We start from the raw sequence: 27,071 nt of genomic DNA on the forward strand, positions 1-27,071 counted from the left end.
GCTGTTAATTGCTTCAAAGCGGGGTGTCGCAGCACTGGCGTATTTAGCACAGTACGAGTCTTTAGAGTTTAAATCTCAACTGCAACCGTTCTCAGTGGGCACTTCCCCAGTCCAATTCAATCTATCCGTTTTCAAGACCAAGCTGGAGCCACTCCCAGTTAACTTCAGGCAGAAGACACACATACCCATGACTGGTCGCCAGTCAATCACAGGGCACATGTAAAGACAGACAGACATTTACACTGAGAGGAAAGTGAACTCAGGCGGTCTGCAGCCCAAAGCCATAAAGTGCATTTGGGCAAATGGTTGCATTCATTTACTCAGCTGCAGATTGGAGAGCCGTCACAACAAGTCAAAGTGGAGTATGAAATGGATCAAATGCAGAATTGGTGATGCAGAAGTCACGTCCCGTGCCGTAACATAAACACTGACACACACGGCAGTCTACAGAAATGCTAATTGCTGTCTTCACATGACCTTGCAATATTCTGAGAATTTGTTAATGTTAAGAATATGGTACCTTTTCAAACTTTTACATTTATCGGCGAGACTGTTTTGGTTAGCAATCACTTTTAAATGGCTTCAGCAGTTAGCTAATTACCACATTTGAGCAACAGTTTCTATATCGTCCTCGCTCAGAACCAGACGCATGGGTTGAGTCTGAGCTAGATGGCGAGCTAAACTGCGAAGAGATGACACAAGACGGCCTCATAGTTGTTTGTAGCTTTTTAAATTAAATCTTCAGATCAGTGTCTGGCAGAGTGAAACTAAAAATGAAGACAAAATAAATAAGCCATGCCTATCAATAACACATATTGCCAGCAAATGTAAAATAACTCAAATTAGCTGCTAATTCAATTGTAACCCCCCTAAAAAGACCATCGTACATCAAATTAGCCTTCACATATCGCGTTAACAAACAACATAAGACATGGTACCTAGTGGCGTTGCCTCTGCAGGAGCTAAACAAGCCTCACACTGTGCCTGGATTGGAAGCAAGCTCTTTTATCCCCCAAAGTGTGTAACGTTGTCTTTGTGCGTATATCACACGAACGAGCACCCAACACACGCTGCTTTATTTTACAATGCTTGCGCTGAAATAAAAGCACACACGCGACAGTAGCTGCACTTGCGTGACTGTGGCGCCGTGTAAACAATGCATCATGCTCACATTTCCGAACATGCTGCAGAGATGAGGCGGCAAGGCTGCGTGTCCTACACATATCAGAGAAGGAACATGGTGTCTATACTAGTGCCGCTTTGCATGTCAAAGAGGGAGGTGCGCATGATGGCTTCGCATGTGATCTTGTACAAGCGTATAAGAAGATGTCGATCTCCCCCAACACTGGTAAGAAAATGTCAACCCAAAAAATTCCAAATCAGAAGTCTGGACACCACAGCAACCAGCTGAAATCCAAATTCTTCAACACTTGCCTCGCTCAATAAAATGACAGATTTGACACACTATGTACCAGTGCAAGAAGTTACATTGCTCACGCAACGTAAAGATAAACTGTAGTATTAGTTTTCATCGATGACCGACTTTCTCAACCAATCAGAGATCACTTGGTAGGGCCACCTCCAAATCCTGTGAAATCATTCTTCTGCTTTATTGCCTCTGCTGTATTTACAACAAACAAATGCTTTTGTGTTGAGACGGTAATTCAAACTTGAATAGCGGCACGGTGGCCTCACAGTCCAGAGGTATGTGGGTTTTATTCCAGCTCCAGCCTTCCTGTGTTTGCATGTTCTCCCCGCGCCTGTGTGGGTATTCTCCGGGTACTTCAGTTTCCTCCCACATTCCAAAAACATGCATGGCAGGTTGATTGAACACCCTAGGTATGAGTGTGAGTGCAGAAGGTTGATCGTCTATGTTTGTCCTGCAATTGGCTGGCAACCAGTTTAGGGTGTCCCCCGCCTACTGCCTGAAGACAGCTGGGATCGGCTCCAGCACCCCCTGCAACCCCACTGAGGAGAAGCGGTGCAGATAATGGATAGCTGCGGTGGAACTGGAATTCTTTCTCGCTATGAGTGCAAATCACTACATGCGTATTTATTATTCAATCTGTATTCTTTTTTTAAATTTTTTTTTTTGTAATTCCCCACACAAAGGGCCAACTTTGCTTTTCTTTCATGTTTACATTTAAAGTGAAAGTGTGAGGTAAGCTTGTAAGCTTGACCCATCGTATTTTGAGTAATAAATCTATTTTAAGAATGGTCATGTTAGTTTTTTGTCCTAGATTCATAGTTAAACCCATAGCAACGCTCTAACAACGAAAACACCTTTGTTCGTCAATCGCTGGTTTTCTTCGACGCGCTGCCAGTCGCCATTGAAATGCATTGCTTATTGTCTGCTGAGCTGCTAAATTGACATCGTTGTTGCTGTGTGGTTTTGCTCACATTCTGGCAAGCATCTTTTTGAGTGGCCAAAGTAAAAAAAAAAAAATAGGGCACGCAAATGGACTAATTTCGTTCTGGCAAAGAGTCAATTTCAAGCCAGTGTCGACAAGTGTTCTTTGTCACAAGCACTTTGAAGAGCACTGCTTTCTCAACCGTTTTCCTTATAATAGAGGGTTTGCAAAATGGTAGGTGTGATTACAATCTATTTCGAAAAAGCTGTGGTGCGTTGCGTGCATTGTGAGAAAAAACTTTTTTCTGATGGAGAGCAAAACACTCTTACCTCGGTGACAGATACGGCTGTCACTTCAGCCTTCGTCAGAGCTGTCACACTTCCGTGCGACGTGTTTTAAAACACCTGATCGGGTCGGGGAACCTTCAATTTAAGGCTCCCCGAGCCGATCAAAATTGGCTCCGTCCCGTCAGTGTACTAGGTTGTTCATGCACAATAGTTTCGTTCTCCTGAGTATCTGGCTCGTACATGTTTGGTTCAATGAACATAATTCCAACAGGCTCCTCTTCCTCCAACTCTTCAAATACCTGGATCCCCTCAGATACGTTTGATATTTCGCTTTCTGAGCCAATTTCTGACTGACTTAATACACTTTCAATGGTGAGCTGTTCCATGTTCCATGTTCCATGAATGACGCTTCCGTATTTGTCGCTCGGCAAAATTTAACTTCGGAAAAAAAAACATTTGTCAAATATACAAAACAAACAAAAAAATGCAATTCTTTATTATTTGTCTTATTACTTTACTTGTGACACAAATATATTTGATTTGCCATTTTATGAACTTACCTCACATGAGGTCAGTGTGAATGAATGTGTCCACTAGGGCTTGAACGATTTTAGGAGAAAATTGTATGGCATTTTTTTTTTCTGACAGATACTGTGATTTGGATTTTATTTGTGTCTTCACAATGTGAGAACTTGTGTTCCTGCGTTTGCGCTTAACTATACCAGACAGAATTGCTTTGTCTAACAGTCAGTGTATACCGAACCACAAACCGCGACGACAAAACCATGATTATGAACTGAACTTTGTGATACGTTCCACTCCTACTTGGGTCTTGAAATGAATTACTGTTGTTAATAATATTTTCACTCAACCATATTAGCTTCCAATACAAAAACGATTCATATTCAAATTGACCTTTTTTTTGGGGGGGGGATGATAAACAGTGATGTGCAAACCCCACTTACTCGAAATAATACACATGGTGAGCGAGTCATGTTGAGCATTGTCGGTACCACACAGTGGGAAAGGTGCATACGTGTGCACTACGAATCCACAATTGGAGTGGCGTTGTTCAACATTATTTGCCATAGCTATAAAGCCAACAAAGGAATATCTCCTCCCAGTGTGAATGAATGAGTCCTGGTTCCTAGTTATCACCACTTATTGTTCCACTCGGGTTGCCTTTGAAAGGGAAGGCGTGCTCTGCTTTGGACAGCTCATTAAGATAACACACGTGAACTCCCCATCGTCGTCATTAAAGTGGAGCTTGTTTTGGGCGTCTTTGTCTCGAGCAGGAACCTGTGCCTTTGTCAGCACAATTGGAGCCAGATGGCAACACAAAAGCCGCCTGTCAGGAGTGCTTACGCGAGCCCATCACAGAAGGCAAGAGCCATGCGCTCACCTTCACCAGCGCCGCCGCCCCGCCACGTCCACCTGGATCGAGGGCGAGGACGGCTGTCAGTTGTCGCTGTGATCTGCTTGCTCTTTTTGTCCGCACATTCCCCCCCAGCCCCTCTACCCTTTTCGCTCACGCTGAAATATTCAGACCGGCTAGTAGCGGGACGGCTGACCCCACTCCTGGCTGCGCAGATCACTCTGAAACATTCATGAGGGAGGAAATAAGGAATAGAAAAAGTCATTGCCCCCATCGCCATCACCACGCGGCTTATTAAATTCACATAGAATTATCTTAACTGTTATCAGGAAAGGCTAAAAAAAAGACTAAAAGAAGAGTCAAATGAGTGACTACAATGAGATTGTTTGCGGAGAACTGATAAGGATATTTAGTCTGCTTGTATATAGTTTGTTTGTGGGCTTGCTATTGGTTGCGTAATGGTTGACGCTCGGGCTGAACAATTTATCGTTTTGGGACTGAAATTTCAATCTCAGACAAGGCGATTTAGAGATTGTTTTTTTTTTAAAGGGCTCTTGCGCCCCACGCTCATGAAGCAGGTCACACTAACCAGCATCATAATGATTGATAAACAAAACAAAAGAAAATCTTGCGCTCTCCCTCGTACCCCTGAAAAGTTGAGCCTTGACATAACGTAATCCACAAGGCACAGTAATACTGACGTCTTATATAAATAAGAGTTAGCCATCAAACATTAATATAAATTAAGCGTTAACTACACTGTTAAAAAGTTAGCGGTAGTCCTCAGGTGTGTTAACTTTAACGTCAACTTAATTGGTTAAAGTTCACCAAGTTTTGAACAACAACATAAAAGGGGTCGGTTTAGTGTACTGAACCAGTGGTTAAAAAAATAACCAAATTTTTAACCGGACCCTGGGGTGGGTATATTCATTGGAGCTTTGAACATTCTAAATTTGATTGCATTTAGTGTGAACATTGAGTACTGGTAACCAGTCTTGGGTGTAGGCCGTCTTTTAACCGAAGCCATTTGGAATTGACCCAAGTCGCCTTGAACTGCATGAATGTATACAACATTGATGGATGAACTGGTGGCCTTGCCGTATAATTGGCTGGTGACTAAGCCAGGGTGTTGTTCGTCTTTTGCTCAAAGTCAGCCGGGATGGGCTCCAGTTACCTGCAACCCTCAATAAGATAAGTTGTTGAGAAAGTGGATAGTTGGTTTTTGTGGACACATAACGAAGTAAAAATATAGAATTGATGGAATGATTTTCTTGCCAACTGCAAAGATTGAGCTAAAAGCATTGGCCTTGCTATCAACTCCTAAAAATGTCTCTTAATTTCCCTGCTGACATTACATAACGCGTCTCATCTTTGTTTTCATTCATTGGCCATTCCAATAAAAGTATGAAATTGATCAAGTGGAAAAACTTCAAGGCCCTCCTGGGATGTTCGCTTCCTGGTACTGAGTATTGTCGATCTAAGGCTTGTTTTACTCGCTATACCCCAAAATATCTCAACGTGTGGCTCGACCAACAGGATTGATTTACGCGGCCGCTCTACCACCGCTCATTTGGTGCAACTTCAGCGTAATGAATTTTACGGTGTAGCTTTTGGGGAACGTGTAATGCAAAACAGCTTGTTGGCGTCTCTAAATGAGCGCATCTGTCTCCATTCAAACACACACACACACATACCTACATTTCCAAACACACACACTTGACTAAGAATGATGCCAACATGCTGCTGGACTTGGTGCCTGGAGCAGGTCTCATTTTTTATGTGCATTCATGCTTCATCAGCATTCACTGGCACTTGAGTAAACAAAGTTAACATTCACTAAGTGCTTTTGTTGGGTCGCCCTAACACCTGCCCGCCTGCTCAGTCTCTTTGCTTCAGTGTCCAACTGCCACATTGGCTAATTCATCTTCTCGATTGTGTTCGACAAGCAACATTGACTAGTGCATCAATTTGCAAGATTGCACATGGATTTTATTGTTCTTATTTAGTCTCGGCCCAAGAGTTCATGGTGAAGCCTGCAATTATTGAATATTGGAGCTTTTTGGTGGGTGAGGAACCATTTTTTGGTCATATTGGCTATGCCTTCAGTACTCTTGGGGTATGAAGTCGAACGGACAATATTCTAAATTCGGGGTGGTATCAGAGCCAGAAGACAGCAATGATGACGAGGTGTTACTCCTTTCACACTGGCTGTCAAAAATGCCTTTTTGTCACTGGTTACTGTGAAAAGCACAGACACAAAATTGTGTGGTTGGGTGGATTGGGGGCGGGGGCGAATGTTAACGTTGATCTGGCAATTTTTCATTTTCTAAGGTAGTATCAGAGCCATAACTAATGTGGGACGACGTATGAGTGTAAGAGAATTTTGCAAAGCCCTGACCGGAGGCACAAAGTCTGCCCATCTATTTTCTGCCCGGGGAGTTAGATTAGAGTCATAACAGATGTGGCATGACAAACAGTGTATATAAGGAAATTCCACAGCTCAGGGACCAGGTAGAGGACGTAAATCCGGCATTATTTTCCACCTTCTGAGGTTGTATCTGACTCTTAATTGAGGTGGGACAACATTCCCTTCCACATAGACTGCAATGCCAGAACCCCGGGCACAACCTTTCTGCCACAGGTAAAAGCATGACGATGACGTAGTATCCCCTTTTACTCTAACACAACAAGCAAGCTGTTTTACATCCCGCAGTAGTATGAGAACCCCAACTAGGTGTGACGACGGCTCAGTAGCTCTACTTCCACGACACTCGCCTGTGTGAAAGGCACCGACAGGAAATGGGGGACATTTTCCGCTGCATCAGAGCCGTAACAAACATGATACATATTTCTCCAGCCCTGTACAACAAAAATTTGGAATGTCATACTTGATGTTGTCAAGCACGTTGCAAAGTGCAAAAGTGAAAGTACAAACTGGTGCTGCCAAGTCCAGCTATTCTTGTTTTTTTGGAAGGCAAAGGTGGCAATATTGTAGTATATCTGTGAGAAAGATATTACCTGGTCGTGTCTCTCAGAGAACTGAAGCAGGGCTGGTATACAAAAGAACTGCGTGTACGTGCGAGTGTATATGCATGCAATATTTCTGTAATTATGACGAGCGTGCGCGCGTGAGAGCAGGTGTGGAATGGCTGACCTGTCTTTGACTCTTCTTCTTCTAGTTCCTTGGCCTCTTCGGCTGTGGGAAAAGACAAGAGGAGCTGTTATGAGTGGAAGGTGGCGGGCACAATGCAGTCACTTCATCAGCAGCCCGGGGCGAGCGCAAAGGATAACCTGCGATGAGAGTGCCTGGATGGTGATCAAGCTCAGTGCAATTGCGCCCTGTCGCGCACACGCACACAATCACAGCCACTGTCACCACCCAAACATATTATCCATCCTTCTCACCAGGAGTGTAAACACATTTGGCTTTAGCTGCTGGCTAAAAAACAATCAGAGTTGTGAAACGAGTTGTGAGTGACAGACGTGCGCACACGCGGCAGGATACGATGTCAAGGAGCTTTGGAGTTGTGCTGAAGTTCGGGGAAACTGACTGCTTAATGTCCTTCTCAAAAATATTTGGTGATGGTCCACCCATCAAGTGTAAAAGTAAACAACCCCATCATTATTATTTATTTATTTCTGAAATTGTGTCTGCGAGCGAGACATTCTTCACATTGTTTAAATAATCACCACCCTCCGACGGCGATGTCGGGCGGAGATCCGAAGCCACTTTCGAGTGACACTTTATTGTCTTTAAGGAGCACTTGACATCCCCACTCCCCAACACACACATGGTGACAGCCAACCTGCCGTTCCACACAGAGGCAGACATACACACACAGACCCTTGCTGAAGAAATGCAGGGCGCTCCAAATGCGTACACTTGCTGGCAAGAAGTGTCAGAGTAGGGGTGGGGGGACCGGAACCGCACGGCAGCGGGTACGCATACACACACTGGCGAAATCCAGCCCATTGTTAAACATGCACTTGCCAATGAGATGAAGCCGGAGTTACGCATACAATTGAGAGGATGGCGAGAGGACGAGAGCCAGAAGCAACGACTGATGGGGAAGAGGAAACAGCCATATGTCGGCCAGAACACTGTAGAAAGTCCCAGATTTGCTATTAGTGTTTCAAACTGTATTTTTAAAAAAATGAATGTCTCCTTTTTTATGTAAGGGAACATCACTTGGTTCCGGTAATTACCATGACGGAATGTCTGAGGATCACTCACGGTGGTGCGGAGATAGATGGTGCGAAGCCACCAGCTCTGCTGTCATGAGATCCACACAGAGTGGAGGAGACATTCAAATAAAGGTCAGCCGGTGTCTGCAACGGGGCCCAGAGGTTTGAAAATAAATATGGAAGTGACACAGACTTAGTAGGGGGACAGTAAATAGTTCAATGGAACATATAGAATCAAATGAAATGGAAAGAGAGAAATATATAATGCACTGCCTCCCGCGAGCAAGGAGCTCTTGGGGTTACGTGGCCCCCTTTTTGTTGGGCGGGAAGGAGGTGGAGGCACTGAAAGCAGGATTGATTATCTGGTTAGCCACCTTATTGAAATGTAAAGGCGTATTCGCTGTTCCCTTCCAGCAGCGCTTTGGTGTTTGAAGTGGAGGGCCGGCCCGCTTTATTCGCATACGATACGGACTCTGATAGAATGACACAGCGTGAGAACACTTGCGAGGGGGAGGGGATGATAATAGCGATCGCGTGTACTTCGTGAACACTTCGGCCTAATTGTGCTTGTCTTATCTTTAAACGTGTTCCCGGGCCGAGCCGGAATGCAGTCGACTCGCTTCTCGCCACGTGTGGGTAGCACGTGCGTGCGAGGGCTCGGTAAAAAAGGGGAAAAAGAAGTGTGGAAGTGAGTAAGTAATTTATCTTGGCGGTCTTCGCTGTCGTAATGTATGCGGGCCTTCACAGTGTGTATCATAACCCAACCAAGCAGCTGGAGCTATTGCAGTCAGCAGTGAAAGCTCCAAATCCAGGGAGGCATTCGACAGTATCGCTCTTTGTTTCGAACATTGCTCACATCCTTTTTCCACTGTCCTTCCTAATTAACACATGCAATAATAATGGCATTTTTAATGGCCTTATTATTGCATAATCAATTGCTTATAATTCCGTTTGGGTTGGTGTTGGTTAAATGTAACTTGATGCAAAATGTAGCGCACAGGATTTTCACTGCTGGTGCATCCCAATTTTGATTATTGAATAGTTTGTAGCCCCCTTTTTTTTCCTCTGAGACAATCTTACTCCCTTGAAGTTTTTATCTTGTCCCGCCCCCAATTCCATGATCAAACTTAAAGTTTTGACTCCCATCTCGTAGGAATCCCGTGGTATTTCCCAAAAAATGTCACCCTATAGTTTGGAACACTCAAAACACTTCCACCAACCCATTGAATATTCGTCTAGGCTCAATATACAGTCAAATTATGGAAAATATCATTTATGTCAAGCGTTCAATTCAAGTGAAATATAGATTTAGCTACCCACATGGAAATATTATGCAATTTTTCAAGTGACACATTTTATGATTATAGCTTAGGTAACAGGTTTAATTTAGTTGAATAAAGTTGATTCTTATCTCAGCCAGTTTTTTTTTTCCAAGTTGTTATTTTTACATGACGTTGGGTTGGGGTAGTCCTGTTTTAACAAGTCTGTATAGTTGTGAGTTTTCCTTCTTGAGTCGAATTACTGACATAAATGAACTTTTCGACCATATTCTGTTTTATTGATTATTTTCTTATTGCTCAAAAAGAGTGGATGAACTCTATTCCATAATCACATGCATATTTATTGATCAAGAACTTGTCTCTGATCATTGGAGTGAAAGCTAATACTTTTGCAATAAACGGCGACAGTGGAACATTGGTTTAACAAGTGTCCAGTCCACTCACAGCCAGTCGTTGTCAACGTCTGTTAGTGTCAGAATCGGACACTGTTGTGGAGCCAACAGAGACGGACGGGTACACGTATTTTCGGATTGTACCGCCGTTGTCACAGATATGTAATCGACACTAACAGCCGTGCCTACGAGGCAGCCATGTTGGCATTTCCATCAAAGGCAATCATGTGCATACATGGTGGCCATGTTGGCAGGGGCGACAGTCCAAACAAGGGCAAAGGGAAGCATGGACATGAGCTTGATAACGTCACATCAAATGTATTTACGGTATATAGCTCTTCATCACAAAGATGGGCAGTAACATTTAAAGAAATAAGGTTTTGTGTCAATTGTTTAAACATTGAAAATATTTGCAGCCAACATACTTTTTACTGTTACTTGGGTATTTTTGTTAAGTAAACACAGCTTTTTTTACTCTGTAATACTGAGCTACAGTCCGTTCAATACATCTAGTTTTATCTCCAGGAAATTATTATTGCTTGCACAATCAATTTTGGTTTGTCAGAGGGACTTAAGTCACATGACTCTATTTCAGCAATCCAACACATCAGAAATCGATATACTCTAACTTACAGAAAGCTAGTAGTTCAACTGTAACCCGAGTGAGGCTAAGCGGTAAAGAAAATGAAGGGACGGACTATGAAAAAGAACAACTGTCATGTATTTAAAAAAAAAAAAAGTGGCATTTTAGCCTACAAGAATTGCACCTGAACCTTGAGAAACAGACAAGAGGATGTTTGTATCTGTTTGCAAATTGTAATACTCTGTACAGGTCAACTCGAGCATGAGGATGAACATTGCAGTTGTTGTGCCCCAGTCAGACACATTTGAGCTCGATGTTCTTCGCTTTAAAAAAGGTTGCGGGCGTTCAAGGACCAAGGAGGAAATACTATCTGCAATGTATACACAACGCTGAAGATTACAATGTAAGTTGCCAGAGTTCATGGTGTTTTTAAGTAAAGAAACAAATCCAGCAGTGAAGTTCAAAATAATAAAATTTGATATAATGATATCATCATCTCTGCTTGTGCCTTTTCAGTTATTGTGAACTTTATTTTGGTTGAATTTTAGTTTATTAATAAAAACGTTTTTAAAGTGATTGTTGGGAAGTATTTGAATTTGCACAATGCTATTTTATATTTTTATCTCTTTGACATCCAAGCACTATGAAATTACTCACCCGTTACAGTTTCATTAAAGTTTTTTAAAATTAATTTATTATTTTTTTATCCAGTTCTCACTTCGTAATCCATTTTTTGAACTAGTTACCTCCAAACTAAAAATATCCAGGTTGTATTCAACCGACGAGGATTCTACATTGACATGAGGTTGGTGGTGCGCCATCATTAGTGAAATGGAAGAATGCCCACCGGTGTGGAATGGCCTCCTTACCTTCTCTCCTGGCCTCCTCGCAGCTCTCCTTGATCTTCCTGCGGCAGACGGCGGCCAGCGCCACGAGCAGGACCAGCAGGCACACGGCGAGGCCGACGGTCACCCACAGCGCCACGGGGGGGAAGGAGATGTTCTGGCCTGAAGCGGGGGCAAGGCGGTAGGAATTCAAAGCGAGGGCACAGCAGAGAGGAGAAAGCATCATGAGTAAAGCTCATTGGCTAATTTAATTCAATTCAAATCTCTGTCGGTCATTGTCCATCTCTGTGCTGTGTTTTTCGTCAGATGCGGACATGGTAATTGAAATCACTAATTATACCCAATTACTGCGGTTCATTTTCAGAACAAATTTACAACTTTAGAATGACTCAGTTGTGGTGAGAAAATGATCTGACCTTGATAAAAGGAATCAGGTGTGATTCTACTCTGCTTGATGGTGACATAATGGCAGGTAGAAAATGGATTAGAGACAAACGATATCAACCATATTTATCGTCAAACTCGTTGGATTTTCAGGTTTGCAGACGCTCTTGGAATCATAGTTTAATTATTATTAATATTATCGTCATCATCAACCAGCCTTTTACGGGCCTCAACATGCCTGAAAACTCACCATTTTTTGTAAGGGTGTTTCCTGATTTATTTTAGGGTTCACACAAAACTCGCCCCTCCAGGAGAGTTTGAGAAGATTTATACTCCAAAAATCAATCAATTTATTGCATTCAAATGTCAAAATTTGACCAAGACAGGTTATTGGGGTTCATAGTGTGGTTCTCTGCATGGGATCAAATGACATTACTGATCAGCGACAATGATCATTGACCAGTTTTAACATTCAAAACAGTTTCAAAGACAACAGAAGCATGAGTCAACCTTTTTGGTCTTTGTGAGAATGGATGGACGGATGGTAAGAGCCTCTTCAGAACTCCCTTTGACTCATTCCATCGAGTCCAGATGGCCGATTGCTGTTTTTTCGCTCAAACAACATTGGCACAGCATTTAAGCAAGCTGTAGCTTACTATCGCCTTCTGCCGTTGAGGTTCTGATGAAGGGCATTTTTGGTGCATTATCTCCAATAGGGATCAGGAGACAAACACAATTATGCATATTAACACATAAATTGTGTTTTTAATTAATGATTTTTTGACACAGCGCTCTTGTAAAACCACATAAAAGTGAGTTACGGTGTCTCAGCAAAGGGCAAACTGATGAGTAGAAGCAAAAAAAGGAGAAAAAATGGTCAGCAGGAAAAAAAAACTATATCAGAGACAGACAAATTTCCCCAGAGTATTCAAACTGAACAGAGGGAGAAGAAAAGAAAACAGGCGAGCCAGTGAATGGCTATGAGCCTGGCGGTAGCACAAACAGGCCTCCTTCAGAGAATACCCACTCTGGCCAGATAATAACGGAGGGGGGAGGAAAAAAAAATACAGAAAAAAAAAAAGAAAAATCACTGGCTTTGGAAGGAGGAAATGATGAAGCATCTGCAAAGACTTGGCATGGAATCTCAAGGCAGCCAGTCAAGGCTTTATACAGTGAAGCCAAGATGGAGGGCAAACAGAGGGGATCCTTCCCGGAGATGAGCCGCCGTCAGAGGCGCCCCATCTGACGACAGGAAACAATTGTTCCTGTTTGGCCCTTGCAAGAGCTAATGAAAGGGCAACACGACACTGTTGAACACAAAGCACCCGAGCATAGAATACCGTCTATACCCATAGTGATATGTGTGAACATCGCAAAACTTGCACAGTTTCAAGTTTGGCCAAAACTGTGGTGAAATATGTGACTAATTTGAACCTCATTAGGGTTGCCGACGATGAGCTAGAGCCGATTCCATCTGACTTGTTGGAGAATTGAGTCTTCAGTCAATCTCAGTATTTTTGGGGGAATTCGGTAGGAAGCTGGAGTACACGGAGAAAACCACGATGTAAACTACACGTAGTATGGCCAGAATCTTGTCCCTAGGAACTGTGTACTTTTGTCCAGTATTGGTTTCGTCAGCAAAGTTTGATGTTTTTAATGGAACATTTGATTTTGACACGCAAATCCGACTGAAGTGGACCATTGAGAAATTACTTGTCAACTCTTCGCCTCACATTCTCACATTACCAACGGCGCTGCAATGAAAAAAAATGATACCCTGTATTGGATTTTTAGCCTCCACATTGAATACACTGCACGATATTATTTTGCACTGGACCTGAAAAAACAGCACGGTTGCCAAGAAAGTAGTGGACAACCGCAAAGGAGATAAAACGGGCAAGACTTAAAAGCGAGCGAGGATATTTTAAGAGGCTTCACATTGATCAATCGCATCATTCATTGAGTGCACTCATACATTTTGGTAGCAGACTATCTCCAAACTTTACATTACTCAGCAGATATTAAAATTTAAAATCACAGTAAATCAGTGGCCAATGGTCGCACACTCATGAAAACTAGTTGCCGCAACAACACAGTTCTGCCAGTTTTGGATGCTTCACTCGGTGTATGGTGGGCCTCTAAAATTTTAACTGTTACGTTACATTAGTGGCTGCTTTGACTCCGGAATGAATTATTCAAAATACATTTGACCTCAGGGAGGCATCGTGGCCTTGTGGTTAGCACGTAATCTCACAGTTCAGAGCTTCAGGGGTTTGAATATTGGCTTCAGGCATTTGTGCATAGTGTATGCAACTTTATCTGTCCTTGCGTGGGTTATCTCCATGTATTCCTGCTTTCCCTCACATTCCAAAAACATATGTTAGGTTTAATGAAGACAATTGTCAATGCTTGTCTACTATTAGTACCTTGGGATTGGCTGGCGACCAATCCGGTACCCCTGCTGATGGGATAGTCTTTGGTTAGATAATTAATAATTATCAGGACAAGTGCGCTAGAAAACAAGTGGACAAAACATTTGACCACAATGGGAAGTTTAACTTTGAACGACGACAAAAGCAAAGTTTGACAAGCACAGTACAACATCAAATGATGGACGTCTGTAAAATGAAAAAAAAAAGCACACTTCATTATTTCTGCCCGTACTGCAAATTAATGGCACACTCACACTAAAGTTATCATGATGTAATTTGGAGACCCACCAGAATGGCTCCTCCCTTCCATAAACTACAATTTATATTTGACCTTAGCTGCAAAGTTCGTGCAACGTGCTCAAGTCACCAATATCATTTTGATGAAGAGTCGTAAGCGACAGCAAGCCACGACTGATGCCGGGGGGTTGGCCGTCTACCGATTCCTTCATTCTTTGCTATTGAAAGTATGACCGTCTGAGTGTATCATTATATCCACAGAGAAACCCGTATGCACACAAGAGGTGGAATAATCTGACGTAAATCTCCGAGCCGGAAAAGTATGGCGGCCCCACACACACAAACGTCTTTTTTTCTTTTTTCCAGGCGTGAAGAAGATCTTGTGCTCTTCGGATTCCGTCGTCTTTCTCATCTCCTTTTATTTTCACACTTTCCCGGCCACATTCTCCCTCCCTCAAGGCGGACTGATAAAGACAAATGCCACAGTCGGCTATCATTGCTACGCCGGGGCCCAAAGGGCTGCAGGATCATATTTTTCTTCTTCTTGTGTTTGATGATGTGATTCTGTTTTCTTCAGAAATAGATTTGTCTCTAATGGCTTTGTTTACCTAGCCTCTATTCCCTTCTGTGCTAGGGAATGGATGGAGTGCCTTGGACATTACCTGCTGCTGCAGCTTTTATATGGACTTGCACCAAACAAGCTTCCCTTTATAGGTGTATATCTCTAAATAGTTTGGATGTGTGAGCGGGGAAAGTACATCAATTCCATCTTTACCATCTGTCTGTATAATTTCATGACAACTGTATAAAACCCCACATGAAATTGGATATGTGACAGAGATGTTGCCATATGGAAAAAGGCAGCAAAAGCACGGTAGGAAAGCATTCATGTGCCATAGTTCTCTCTATATATACAGCGATTGTCATTTTTGTCATTAAAAAAATAAAACTATTAACTGCATAAACTATATTTCAAGTGATGCATCATCATTCTTAACTGACAAGACTCAGAAATCAGCAAATCCGCCAATCCATTTCCCCACAGCTGTTTGCCACTTTTCGGGGCGCGGGTCTCAGCTGACTTTTGTCTGGTCTACTCCCAATCGTGAGGTACATAAAGACAAACAAGCATTCATGCTCATTTACAGTCACCCCAATGAACAACCCACACATGAGTGAATTTAACGTAAAACATACTGCCAGGATGGCCGAGTGGTCTAAGGCGCCGCGTTCAGGACCCAGTCTCCCCAGGAGGCTTGTGTTCGAATCTCGAATTTCCCCATTGTGGGACTAATAAAGGGAATATTATTATTATTATTATTATTATTATTAACCTTTACGATGCCAACTGAGCCGAAGGCCCAATCCATATAGCAGCCCTTACGTCTCGTCTTGTCCCTCCTCCCTTGAAATGTATTGTAATGTAGTTATTATCAGGAAGAAATTACGACACAACCTGCACGCGGCTCCATGTGATGACATAGCGGATCTAGCGCGTTCCCATTTCCTAGGTGGATTGTTTTTCCAACCTTTGTCTTCCTCCTCCCCAAACAAGTTAAAGGGGAGGGGAAAGACAAAGATAAAGGCTGAAGGGGAAGTCATAGGATTGTGCCGAATATACTTAGGTCTCACTCACAAAGTTTTGTGCTTCCAAAGAGGCATATATTTTTTCAGTAAAAGACAATGAAAAAATGATGATGCTCCGAATTCTACAACTGCTCCTTGAACCTTGCAGCATCAGTTTACATCGAGTTGAGCCTGAAGCAGAGATGAAGCAACTATGCGGACCATTGTAATGATAGCCTGAGAAATGTGTTACATTTATTATTAAACACCATTGGACTCTAATAAGAAGCCAGACAAATATGTTTCAACAACCTGGACGCTTGATGCAAATTCTCCGCGATTGGACTATTATTTAACACGTTTCCAAACCCTATTAACACACCTACATCCCATTAGGGATGAATCTCTTGAGTCTATCTAATAGGCAATTGAGCTAATTTTAAGAAGGTTCCGTTATTCCATCATTATTAAACCCAATGCGATACTATAAAGTGAGCCACCATGCTGAAGTTCTTGTTCGTAATCCTACGGCGAATAATACCTTCCCTAACTAAAAGGGTGATTTATCAAGAGGGTAGGGTTAAAGTCGCTGTAATTAAAAACGATTCTTTTTACATGGTGACACAGGAAAACTATTTTTAACATTCTTGTTAATGTCATTGAGAAAGTAGTTGTCTAAGGTGACACTCGCGATAACAGTAGATAAGTGGGAGCATTGACAATCACAGCAGTATCGTTGAATATTACTAATGACTTCCTAATTGCATCAGACAAAGATCTTCTCCTCTTCTTCTCTTTTTCTGTTGTGATTTTATTACATCTGCTTTTGAGACTATTGTTCCATTCCATTTTAATTGCCATCAAAGAGCCTGTCTAAGCTTTTGAAGTGTGTAATATAATGAACGTTAGATATATTCCACTGTTAACTGTTCGGACAATCACATTATGAAAATGACAAAGAGTAATCTCTAAATTTAAATTTAGATGTATCGTTATAGCCACATCCTCCATGCGCAAAACCACAAAAAAAGTCTCAACAAGCCATTCAAGGATAAACGGAGGGAAGTTGGAAATTCTGGTTTAAAGTGGCCATTTTTGTGTCATATTGGTGATTTCCAGAGGTGAAGGGTTTTTAATCATCAAACACCACGCCATACATTAAACCGGGTGAGGTCATGAAAAACCTGTTAGATGCGAGAATCTACCTGGAATGGTGTTGTTTGTTATGGTGAAAACAACTGCAGTTTATCTTATTTTGTCAGCTGGATTACAGGTGCCGCATTGCCTTTGGGTGTTTTGTATTTTAAAAGGCCACAGCAGACAGCTATGTTAAAAATAGATGTTTAACAGGGCCAGGCAACAGTATGATAAAATGCTACTTCCTTATGGAGCCTCTAACATCGCCTGTGAGACATAAGCCCTCCTTATTCTCTGGAAGACACGAGCAGGGACTCACAAGGGGCCAGTTTAGGTATTGTTTTGGCTCCAGTAAATGGGAGCGCCACAATTTCTTGGCATTTTTTAGTAGCCTGAGTGTTTTCTCTTACACCTTTAGTGGAATAAAGTGGTACAAAGACGCCCTTGCCTGTCATCTCGTATGCGCCACGTGATGACGACGGGGATCAAAGCTGTTTTCCTACCGAGTGTCAGTTCACCGTTACCTGCCTGGAAGAAACCGTGTCTCTTAAGCTGTGACCAAAGGGGAATAATGTCCCTTGACAGAGTGCTGGTGCTTTCCTCCTAAAAGAAGAGCCTACGACTCATTGAAGTCAATCTGAGGGATAAGAAAAAGTCAATTCAGGTTGGGCGGGTTGCCTTGGATGTCATGCTGAACACATTAGCTTTATTCAACTCGAAACATAGGGGACAAAGTGTTGTGGACAAAGTTCTTGACCAGCGGCTTGAGTTAAGATGATCACAGCTGTGGGTATAAGTACAATGAAAAAAAACACCCCAGACGCTTGTAACATTTGAAGTATGACCAACTGTCACAATGCCTGTCCACCTCACCTGAGCTGATTTCAGACAGCATCAAAGGATCAACTAAGTGTGGGTATTGAGATTTGGGTGGAAATCCTTTTCAAGACAGGACGATGAATAAGCAGACTCACATTTGGAGCAGAAAAAGACTCACTCGAGTTCGAGAGTGCTTCTGTGTTATGACAGACGGAGACGATTGCCAGTAGTCATGCGGATGACTGAAGTAGAGGTTTGTTGATAATTAATATAGCTCTGTGGGTGGTTTTAGTTTTGTCGTTTTTTATCTCCTGTTTTTACTCCCATTCCTGTTGGCTCAATAGGACAGGGATGCGATTGACCTGGACTTGGGTGCTTGTGTGCTCAGTACCATGCATTTGAGTCCATCCATTTGTGCTGTTTGATAAGAAGGAGTACAGAGTGAAGATGTAGAGAAGTATGTTATGCTAGGTCACACCAAAAACGTTGCGGGCGTTTCTGGCTGCGTGGTTGAATTGAAGTCAATGGACCTTGCGCGGGTGGGCGTGATTGAGTGCGGCGCGGCGCAAATGATGCATTTGGAGAGAAGGGATGTGGAGCGAAGCTCAGAAAATTCGCCCAGTCCCCCTTTCGGCGCGGTTAAAAAAAGTGAACTTTCTTCAGCTCCGAGATGTACTACGCCACACTCAGCGTCATGTACACTTGGCGGGTTGTTTGAAAAGAGAAGAAAGAAGAATGGAGGAGAAAATTATCGTTGGCGTCTGTGAACATCCAGACCTTTATAGCTTGATAGCTATAGAAAAATAAATAAATAAATAACGTGACAAGGCTTGGAGACAAGTGAGCGATGAGCTTGGTTTACCTGGTATTTATATACTTTTTTTTAAACAGTTGTTGAACTTTACAAAAACAGCAATATTGTTGACATTAGCTTTAGTACAGTGTCGGCCACTTGAATGCGACGTTGAAACCTTTATGTAAAAAAATTGGTATGTCAAGATTAGTGATGACACGGTAAGCGTTTTAAACTTCTATGACAATTAACCATGTTAAAATGTTATTTCAAAGACTGTCTGTACAGTAACTACAAGCTTTTTTTATGGCTGAGATGAAGGTATGCATTCATTCACTAAACCAACAAAGTGAGAACAAGCCGGAACAGTAAAGTGAATGAGATCTAAAACTCAGTGAAACACAACAAGAGCTTGCGCTTAAATCACAATGACCTGGCACTGGCGTTGTGATTGATGTGTACTACCTCAAAAAAAGTAGTGGCTTGCCAACACAGTGATTTAAACTTCTTCATCAAAGTCTTGTGTGTGAAAGAGAGCGACAGAACAATAAAAAAAATAAATAAAAGCCAACACCTTTTGTGATGGATGGTAGCCAGAAAGAAAAACACAAGTATGAATATAAGAACAGTGATGATGACAGATTGTCAGTTGTAGTTTAGGATTAACCTTAAACCTGTTCATCAAATCCAGAAAAGCCCTTTCCATTAAAGCCAAGTATAGAACGCTTGGAGTGCACAGCGGCTGTTTTTCCAATTATTCAAGGAACACCTCCACTCTTAGGAGAGTGAAAGACTACAAGGTGACTTGGAGAGGGAAAAAAATGGAGATTGATGGCAACTGTTTCCCATCCTCTTTTTTTCAGCATTTAAACACATTTCCTCTTTAGCGAGATGCTAGCTTGCCATCTTATTAGCATGCAGAGAAGCGACGCGCTCATATCACAAGGAACAACCTCATCCCCAATTACTAACACATTTGTCTGACATTATTGCCCCTTGCGCAACGACCCTGATCTTGTGGCCAAAACGAGACGAGCGGGTGACGAGCAGACACCCGTATTAAAACCGGAGTAATGGGTGCGCATTAGCAAGAAGAAAGTTTCAAAAGGCCCTTTTTTTTTCCCTCGGCAGGGGGGTCTTTAAAAGCCATCTGCTGGCGTTGACACGGGTGGCTACAAAGATGAGTAAAAAAGAGTGTGGAAAAGGCACTGAATTAAGACTGAAAATGTAACTTTAAAAACAAGCTTGTGATGAACTGTAATGACAAGAATAATGTCTAATAATTTATAATGATCCACACAAAGGGAATTGTGGTTTTGGTGCATTCTTAGCTTGTAAGATGCAATATTTCCTGAAATAATATTGCCATTCCCAAATTTACAGCGAGTCCATCATCCACTTCAGCCACATAAAGGCCCAATCCCAGTACTCCCCCTTAAGCCTTTATTTTTGTCTTCCCCATAAAGACAAAGATTGGAAAAACAATCCCCCTGGTAAATGGGAACACACAAGATCCTCTATGTCATCACTTGGAGCAGCGTGCAGGTTGTCGTAAGCAGACGTGACATTACTTCCTAATAATAACTACATTACAATATTGATTACACAAGAAACCTCGTTGCTATTAGCCCCGACGGCGTGCCAGCGAATGTTAAGGAACTTTTAAAACCTACAAATTTCGAATGGAATCTCAAATGTTATTGGTCTGAAAATCAATTTGTCACGGCATTCCGAAGCAACAGTACTGCACTAGATGGCTTCTACCATTGTTGTTTGCTCCGACAGCCAGCTCGACAGAGAGCGTTTCAACCCACAACGCAAAACATGTCATTGGAGCAAAGTATAGAACATCCGATAAAACCACGCCTGTCACGACTATGAAACAAAAATATATAACTGACATTTATGTGTTTCCTGCTTTTTCTTGCTTTTCTTGCCGTGTCATGCCCGAGGGGGCGTGCGTAGAATCTAGGGAGGTCGGGGTCTGTCTTCGTGCTGAAGGGCCATATGCTGATTTGTTTGTGACCCTACTCGAAAGTTGACGGAGAATTGGGACACATCTTGTTTGTCGTGAACGCGCATTTCATGGGGTAAAGGTCAAGAGAATACGAAAGGGCTGCTGTTGGGAGTGGGCCAAAGACTCCTTCAAATGCATAAGATCTGACCAATACGTAAAGTGCCTTCACATTTCTCTTGTGAATATACATAGTAAACAACTTGCTTGTGTGATGAGGTCGTGCCGCAGTGTATCTTTGTTTCAGGAGCTTTGAGCTAACTCATTAGTTCCAAATAGTATGCATTGGTATTTCCCCATAATATTCCTTTTCATTTAATTTCAAATGACATAAATTGGAACATGCAAGTGTAATGATGCCCCCTTCAGCAGATGAGGAAATGGACGCCCCTGGCCACAATTTGCAGAAGTTTGCTTTTGTTCTGACAATGGAAGGCATTATTAATTATCAGGTCGTGTGGTAAGGTCATTTCCCCCCGAGTCACACGTTAATGATCCACAGGTGAATAATTTCACTCGACCGATGGTCAAAGCCTACAGGCTCTAACTCAGGCTCTCATTATCACACACTGAGACAGAGTTGTTGGAGTGATGCTGGTGCCGTTTGCAATATTGTTGCTCTGCGAACCTTGCGAGCCCACTTCTGACAACTTTTAATATAATGAGGTTTTTCTGCAAAAAAAGCTGTTGCTGGCCAATTAACGACACTATGTTTTTAAGATGACAGCATGGTGACAGAATGGTTAGCACATGTGCCCCACAGTTCAGAGTTCAGATCTCAGCTCCGGGCTTGCGGTATGCAGTTTCACATGTTTTTTCTTCTGGTTCCTCTGGCTTCCTCACAAATCCCCCCCTAAAAATTGTAAGTTCGGTTCACTGAAGACTAAAAATGAATGTCAGATTCGAATCGACCAGTCCAGGTTGTATTCTGTCATCTAAGGTGGCAACCCTAAAGAGGACAAACACTCATGGATAGTGATGGGTAAATGGAGCTTCAAATTTTCTTCATTAACCAGTTGTAGTATTTTTGGACTCCTGTTGATGGCACTCTGTGTTCAACATTGGGCTGAAAGCACACTGAATTGCCATATTTTAAACCCTTTATTTGAACCAACGGTGCCCATCTAGAGGACTCACAAATACAACCGCTGGTTCATGAAACAAATTTGAAGCTTTGTTTTCCCATCACTACTCATGGATGTTTTTTAAGCATCCCTCAAGGCAAACATAGTTCTTTTTCAGACCACCACTCCCTTTAATTCACTTCAGTTACAAGGCAAACCAATCAGTGTAGACGAAATATGATTGCCCTTAATTTAGCCCAATAATAGTCAAATTTTTCATCCCGCATTTTAAGTGATGCTGTCCTTCAGACACGGCACCGACAAAACGGTGATAAGTATTTTGTATGACGCTGCACATGCTGCCAATGATGTCATCTATGCTCTTATTGTTGTGTCACTTTTTGAAAGCGCAGTCGCATCGTTTGATTTCCAGCTTTGCTTACTTAGTATTGTGTAAAAAGCTAAGGCAGGAAAATTTGATGCTTAGCTCTGATGTGGCAATTTTGCAGGATCTTGGTGTAAGTGTCTAGGAATGCACTGTGCTCAACTTTAGAGGTTCAACTGGCTTAATAAATGCATGTTTTTGCTGTCCTATACTATTATTAGGATGAAGAAACAGTCCGCCTTGTGCTTTTAATTCAAACTTGAGCGCAAGCACTACTTGTGTCAGAGTTGTGAAACACTCACTTCTTCTTCATAGCGCGTGACATATTTGCTCATGGTTTTTGGTCCTGTCGCTGTTCAGCTGTCCAACTCCATTTTCTTCCCTGGCATTTTCTTGCATGCAAATGTTGCATTTGTTTTAGCGCAAAGGGGGAAGCGTATGCTCACTGGTTAACATGCGATGAGCACATACTGGAGCTGACCTTGTGACATGACATTTAAAATAAATTTTTTTATTTTATTTAAAAAAAACAAACAAAAAAAAAAAAAAACGGTGTAGTCACGTCCACACAACTGGAGGTTCTCCTCGTGTAAAGTTTATCCTTGTTATACTGTCCAAACTCTACCTCCGGGCCATTGTTTATGCAGTCTCCTTCTGCGCTATTACACTTTCTCACCGCGCTCCACTTGCAGTATAGACTTTGCCTTGCTAACAGGACAGCCCAGCTCCAAGCGGTATTTTCAGTCAATTAACCAGTCTACTGGGCATGGGATTACATTCACCTGTGAAGATGAGAAAATTCACTCTCAAATTGCCTCGGGCATAATGTCTGAATAACTTCAAATAATTAATTTAAATGAACCTGTAGCTGAGCTGTCCTCTCTTTACACTTGCACTTTATTCACAGAATTGTGCCTATTAAGTTGTCTCAGATACACCAGAAACACACCGTATAAGTCTACTGAGTGTGTGTATATTGAAAGTTGCAGTCAGACAGAACAAGATTTAAGAGGGAAATGACATTAAAGAAGAAACTAGAGGATAAGAAGCAAAGTTAAACCATATAGCATTATTTGACTATTGCAATGTCACACTGGTGATGGGTTCTATAGGGATCGAAGTGCTACAGTGCACCATGTGAGGGAAGTACAGGACAATGTTGGACAGGACACCAAAGGAGAGAATAGGGGCAGGAGAGCAACTAGCATGACAGGGATGGGAGATCTAGTTGTGCAATTGGAGTGGTCATAATAATAAGGGGCGTGGCCACACATATCAACCCATGGATCATGTGTCGATGGACACATGCAAGTGAGTTGGCAGCATCGCACGTGCACGATAATCATGGCAACAGTTAATATAATTAAAAAGATCATGAATGCTTTCATTTCATGTCACAATCACAAAGATTGTGGGTCACCACAAGCACAAAGGATTTTCTACTACTGAACCGTTTTAACATTGACAATTGTTAGTCCCGCCTGTTTTTCTGAGCTGACTTGGGAGAAAGGACTCACTATTAACACACCCCACACCACTGATGATAATCTTTTCGGAGACTTGCAATAAGCGGGTCTTTTGCAAACTTTGATCTCAAAAGAGAGGAAAAGCTCACATTTGACTCAATTGTAGTTGTGTGTGTTAGCCCTGTGTAACGCTGGGCAGTCTTTTCTCCTTAAAATGTAAGACTGCATATTTCACAGTAACTTTTAGTGACGTCATCTATAATTTTTCCTTACCACCGTTGCAAAAGGAAATAGCAAGAAAAAAAAGCTGCAGCATTCGGTGGATGTGGAACACTGGGAAATGTGACGAGCTGTCGGTCTGCGTGATCCAGCAACACAGTTCACGTATGCTCTCGACTAACATGAGCAATATATCCCAGCCAGCCACTCTCCGACTCACTCAATTAAGAGCTCCTGTGATGTCTAACAACTGACAGCCACTCCATCATTTTCACACATCCTTCCTTACTGATTGTGGCATTAAGATGTCAGAGGCACATGGACAATTGATTTTCCTCAACCTTTGTTTTTCGTTCCGTCTTGGCTTCTTTGTTTTTATTTATTTATTTATTTTTGTCTTGTTCTTGGCAATGCGACCAGAAGTTGGGAGCATGGCGCACCTTAATCAGTTGACAATGTTGTGTTGTCTAAATTTTTAATTTGCTTTAAAACAGGCGCTCGCTCCAAAGATGTGTAAGAGCAAATTACTAGTGACAGCTATCAGTTGCCAAACAGACCATCAGTGTGGTGGAAAAGACTGTGCAGCCGAGCTGTAGTCAGACGACGTCGCATTGATCCAAAATTCGAGACATGATTCACCGTGAAGGGAAAAAAAAAACAGAGGGTTTTGCTTGCAACTATTGTGCTGGTCCTAGCCTATTTTAATGAACCTCCCAGACACTTAACGGCAAACAGTACACAGACGGTGTTTACTGACGCACCAAGGACTGAAGGACTCTCCAAAGTCAAAGGGATTTCTCTTTTCTACATCCTCTAACAACACAGCCATTCTTTATAAGATCCAACTTGCATCCTCTGCACAACAAGTGTCCTTTGAAGGATTTGTTGTCATCGTCATTTGGTCTCATCAAACGTACACTCAGTCTGCTCCTTGCTTCCCCCCTGAGACTCACACCACTTTCTCAAATTGACAGTTCTTCGTCATTTTCTCTTTGGTTTTGGCTTGCTTTCTTGTGTCGTGTGTATGTGCACGTAGCCCATCCACTTCAAATGTACTGTGACAGTGAGGTATGCAGATCTCATCTTGAACACTATATTGAGAAATACAGTAAAGCCAAAACAACTGCAATTTACTGGTACGCGAATGCAGAATGGAACTTGGAAGTGTATTTTGCTCACCAAAAGCAGTCACTGCAGCAGTAAACAAAGGGCAGTGCCGGTCTTCTCGCAGACACGCCGCAGCACACACCTATTGCTAAAACAGCTCCGGTGTTGCATCACTGCGGACCAAAAGCCAATGAGGAATATCACACGGGAAATTAACGTTAACATGACACCTGTTGAACCAGCCCCCTTGAAGTGTTTATTTTTGTCGAGGACAAACCCGGTGATATCAGCAGCGTCAGGAATAATCTTTTATGTTTGAATTTTGTCTTTGCCAATGCATTATAAGCAACTGTATATGTGACCCTTTCAAATTGAAACCTTTGCATTGGTCGCCGTGTCCACAGAACTGGCTTTGAATTAGAAATTCTATCATGGAATCCACACACTGAAATCTAAATGTTATCCCAGGAACAAAGCAGTTCTTCAAAGAAAAAGGAGAACTACTTCACAATGCAATGCAAGTGATCAAGCAAACATGAAAGGGCTGGGTGGACTTCTTCAAAAGACTGCAGGCTGTTAGTATGCGTCTCCTCTTGCAGGAGAACCTGGCGAATATGTGATGACATTTTTAAAGGCATATCTCTGGATAGTTTTTGCCCAAGGCTTTCTTCATATATACTGTACATAATGTATATACAATCAATCAAGCATGTAAGTCTGATGTTCAGTAATATTTAAATGTATGTATCTAATCAAGCTTTTTCTCCCCAGTAGTCAGCCAACCACCAGGGGGTGCCTGCAATGTATAGGCCTAAGTAAGAAGCCCCGTTTATTTGTAAATACTCATCCACGTTTTTTATATATATATTTTAATGTTGCTTTGAAAACAGTTTACACACTGTTGAAAAGTAGCTTGTTCTCACAACACCGCGACAGCGAGGCAGGCAGACAACTCCTTTAACGACCACACCTGTTGATGGTTCCTGCATTTTATTCACCGATGAGGCGAGTCAAGGTGTCAAACTGTAACATCAAATACATAAAAACACATACATGTTGCTGCAAAATAAAATACCACCAAAACACATGCCCCACTTGTCTGTTAAATAACGAACAGTTGAATAAATTAGTACGTTAACGTTCGCAAGCTAATACGCCAATTGCTGCTACACTAAACTCTTGGCTCAAAACACAAAGCTGCAGAAGATCCGTCGCAGCTTCCCCGTGCGACACTGCTTCTCAAAACAACATCCGGTTTGCTTTTACAAAATAAGGTAGGCTCTCTAACTATAGAATCAAAAAACAAACGCTTTATGGCTCTTCAGGAGCCAGAATATAGTTCAATAAAAATACAGTACTGATGTTTTCCCGAACATTAGTGAATAACTGTGATTACCTTTCTTGATTACAGTATGAATGAAAATAATTGTGATTAAAATTTTTGTCATAATACTCCAGCCCTACATGTTATTCGCTGTCATGTCAGTCATCCTACATTTTATTCTTGTTCAGAATTTGGAGTTGTCCACCCAAACCCTGACAAATCCTGACATTATCAGGATTTTTTTCCCAGAAGCGGCGACAAAGTACTGTGTGGGTGTGCGTGTGTGTGTGTCTTTTTAAGTCTAACTGCTTTGCATATCTTCCCCTACAATGGACTGGTTTCAGAATGTTTAATAAACTAAGGGTGAAGAAAAGCACAGTGGACGCATCAGCCCTAAAGTTTTTCATACGGTGGAGAAAAGATTTTTTTGGGACCCCTGGTGTAACTGTATAATTTGCTATTATTGCAAGATTATACATCAATTTGGGAGGGTGGGGGTCAGTCGCAAATGCTCCATTACAAGATCTAATTTGTAATAATAATATAATCCCTTGTGGTAAAGTGGCCATCCAAGAAGTTTAAATCATTAACATGTAACCACAGGGAACTAGTTAACAGTAAAATAACTCAGACCAGCAAAATCACCACTGAGATTGATTCCAAGATGATTTATGGATGAAATCGAATTAATATAACACTTAAGGGACATTTGGCTTTCTGCTTTTTATCGTTGCTGTCATTTTACAAAAGACCGTGCTGGCTTCAGATGAGCCGTGCCCCCGAGCTCCTCTGAAATATCAGTCAAGTACAACTTCTCATGACTTAT

At 42.0% G+C, this 27,071-nt stretch overlaps 1 protein-coding gene across 1 annotated transcript in view; it reads right to left on the reverse strand.

Moving 5' to 3' along the window:
• The window catches only part of cd276 (CD276 molecule), an 84,256-nt gene that overhangs the window by 18,781 nt on the left and 38,404 nt on the right, over positions 1-27,071 (reverse strand). The window contains exons 5-6 of the mRNA XM_088296458.1: positions 11,323-11,460; positions 7,168-7,209 (exon numbers count right to left, since the gene is read on the reverse strand). Coding sequence (XP_088152584.1) covers positions 7,168-7,209; positions 11,323-11,460 — 180 coding nt within the window. The remainder of the gene's footprint in view (positions 1-7,167; positions 7,210-11,322; positions 11,461-27,071) is intronic.

The sequence above is a fragment of the Idiotropiscis lumnitzeri genome, chromosome 5 (assembly GCF_059441095.1).
Source record: "Idiotropiscis lumnitzeri isolate Australia: NSW breed Sydney's pygmy pipehorse chromosome 5, RoL_Ilum_1.0, whole genome shotgun sequence".
Taxonomy (NCBI): domain Eukaryota; kingdom Metazoa; phylum Chordata; class Actinopteri; order Syngnathiformes; family Syngnathidae; genus Idiotropiscis; species Idiotropiscis lumnitzeri.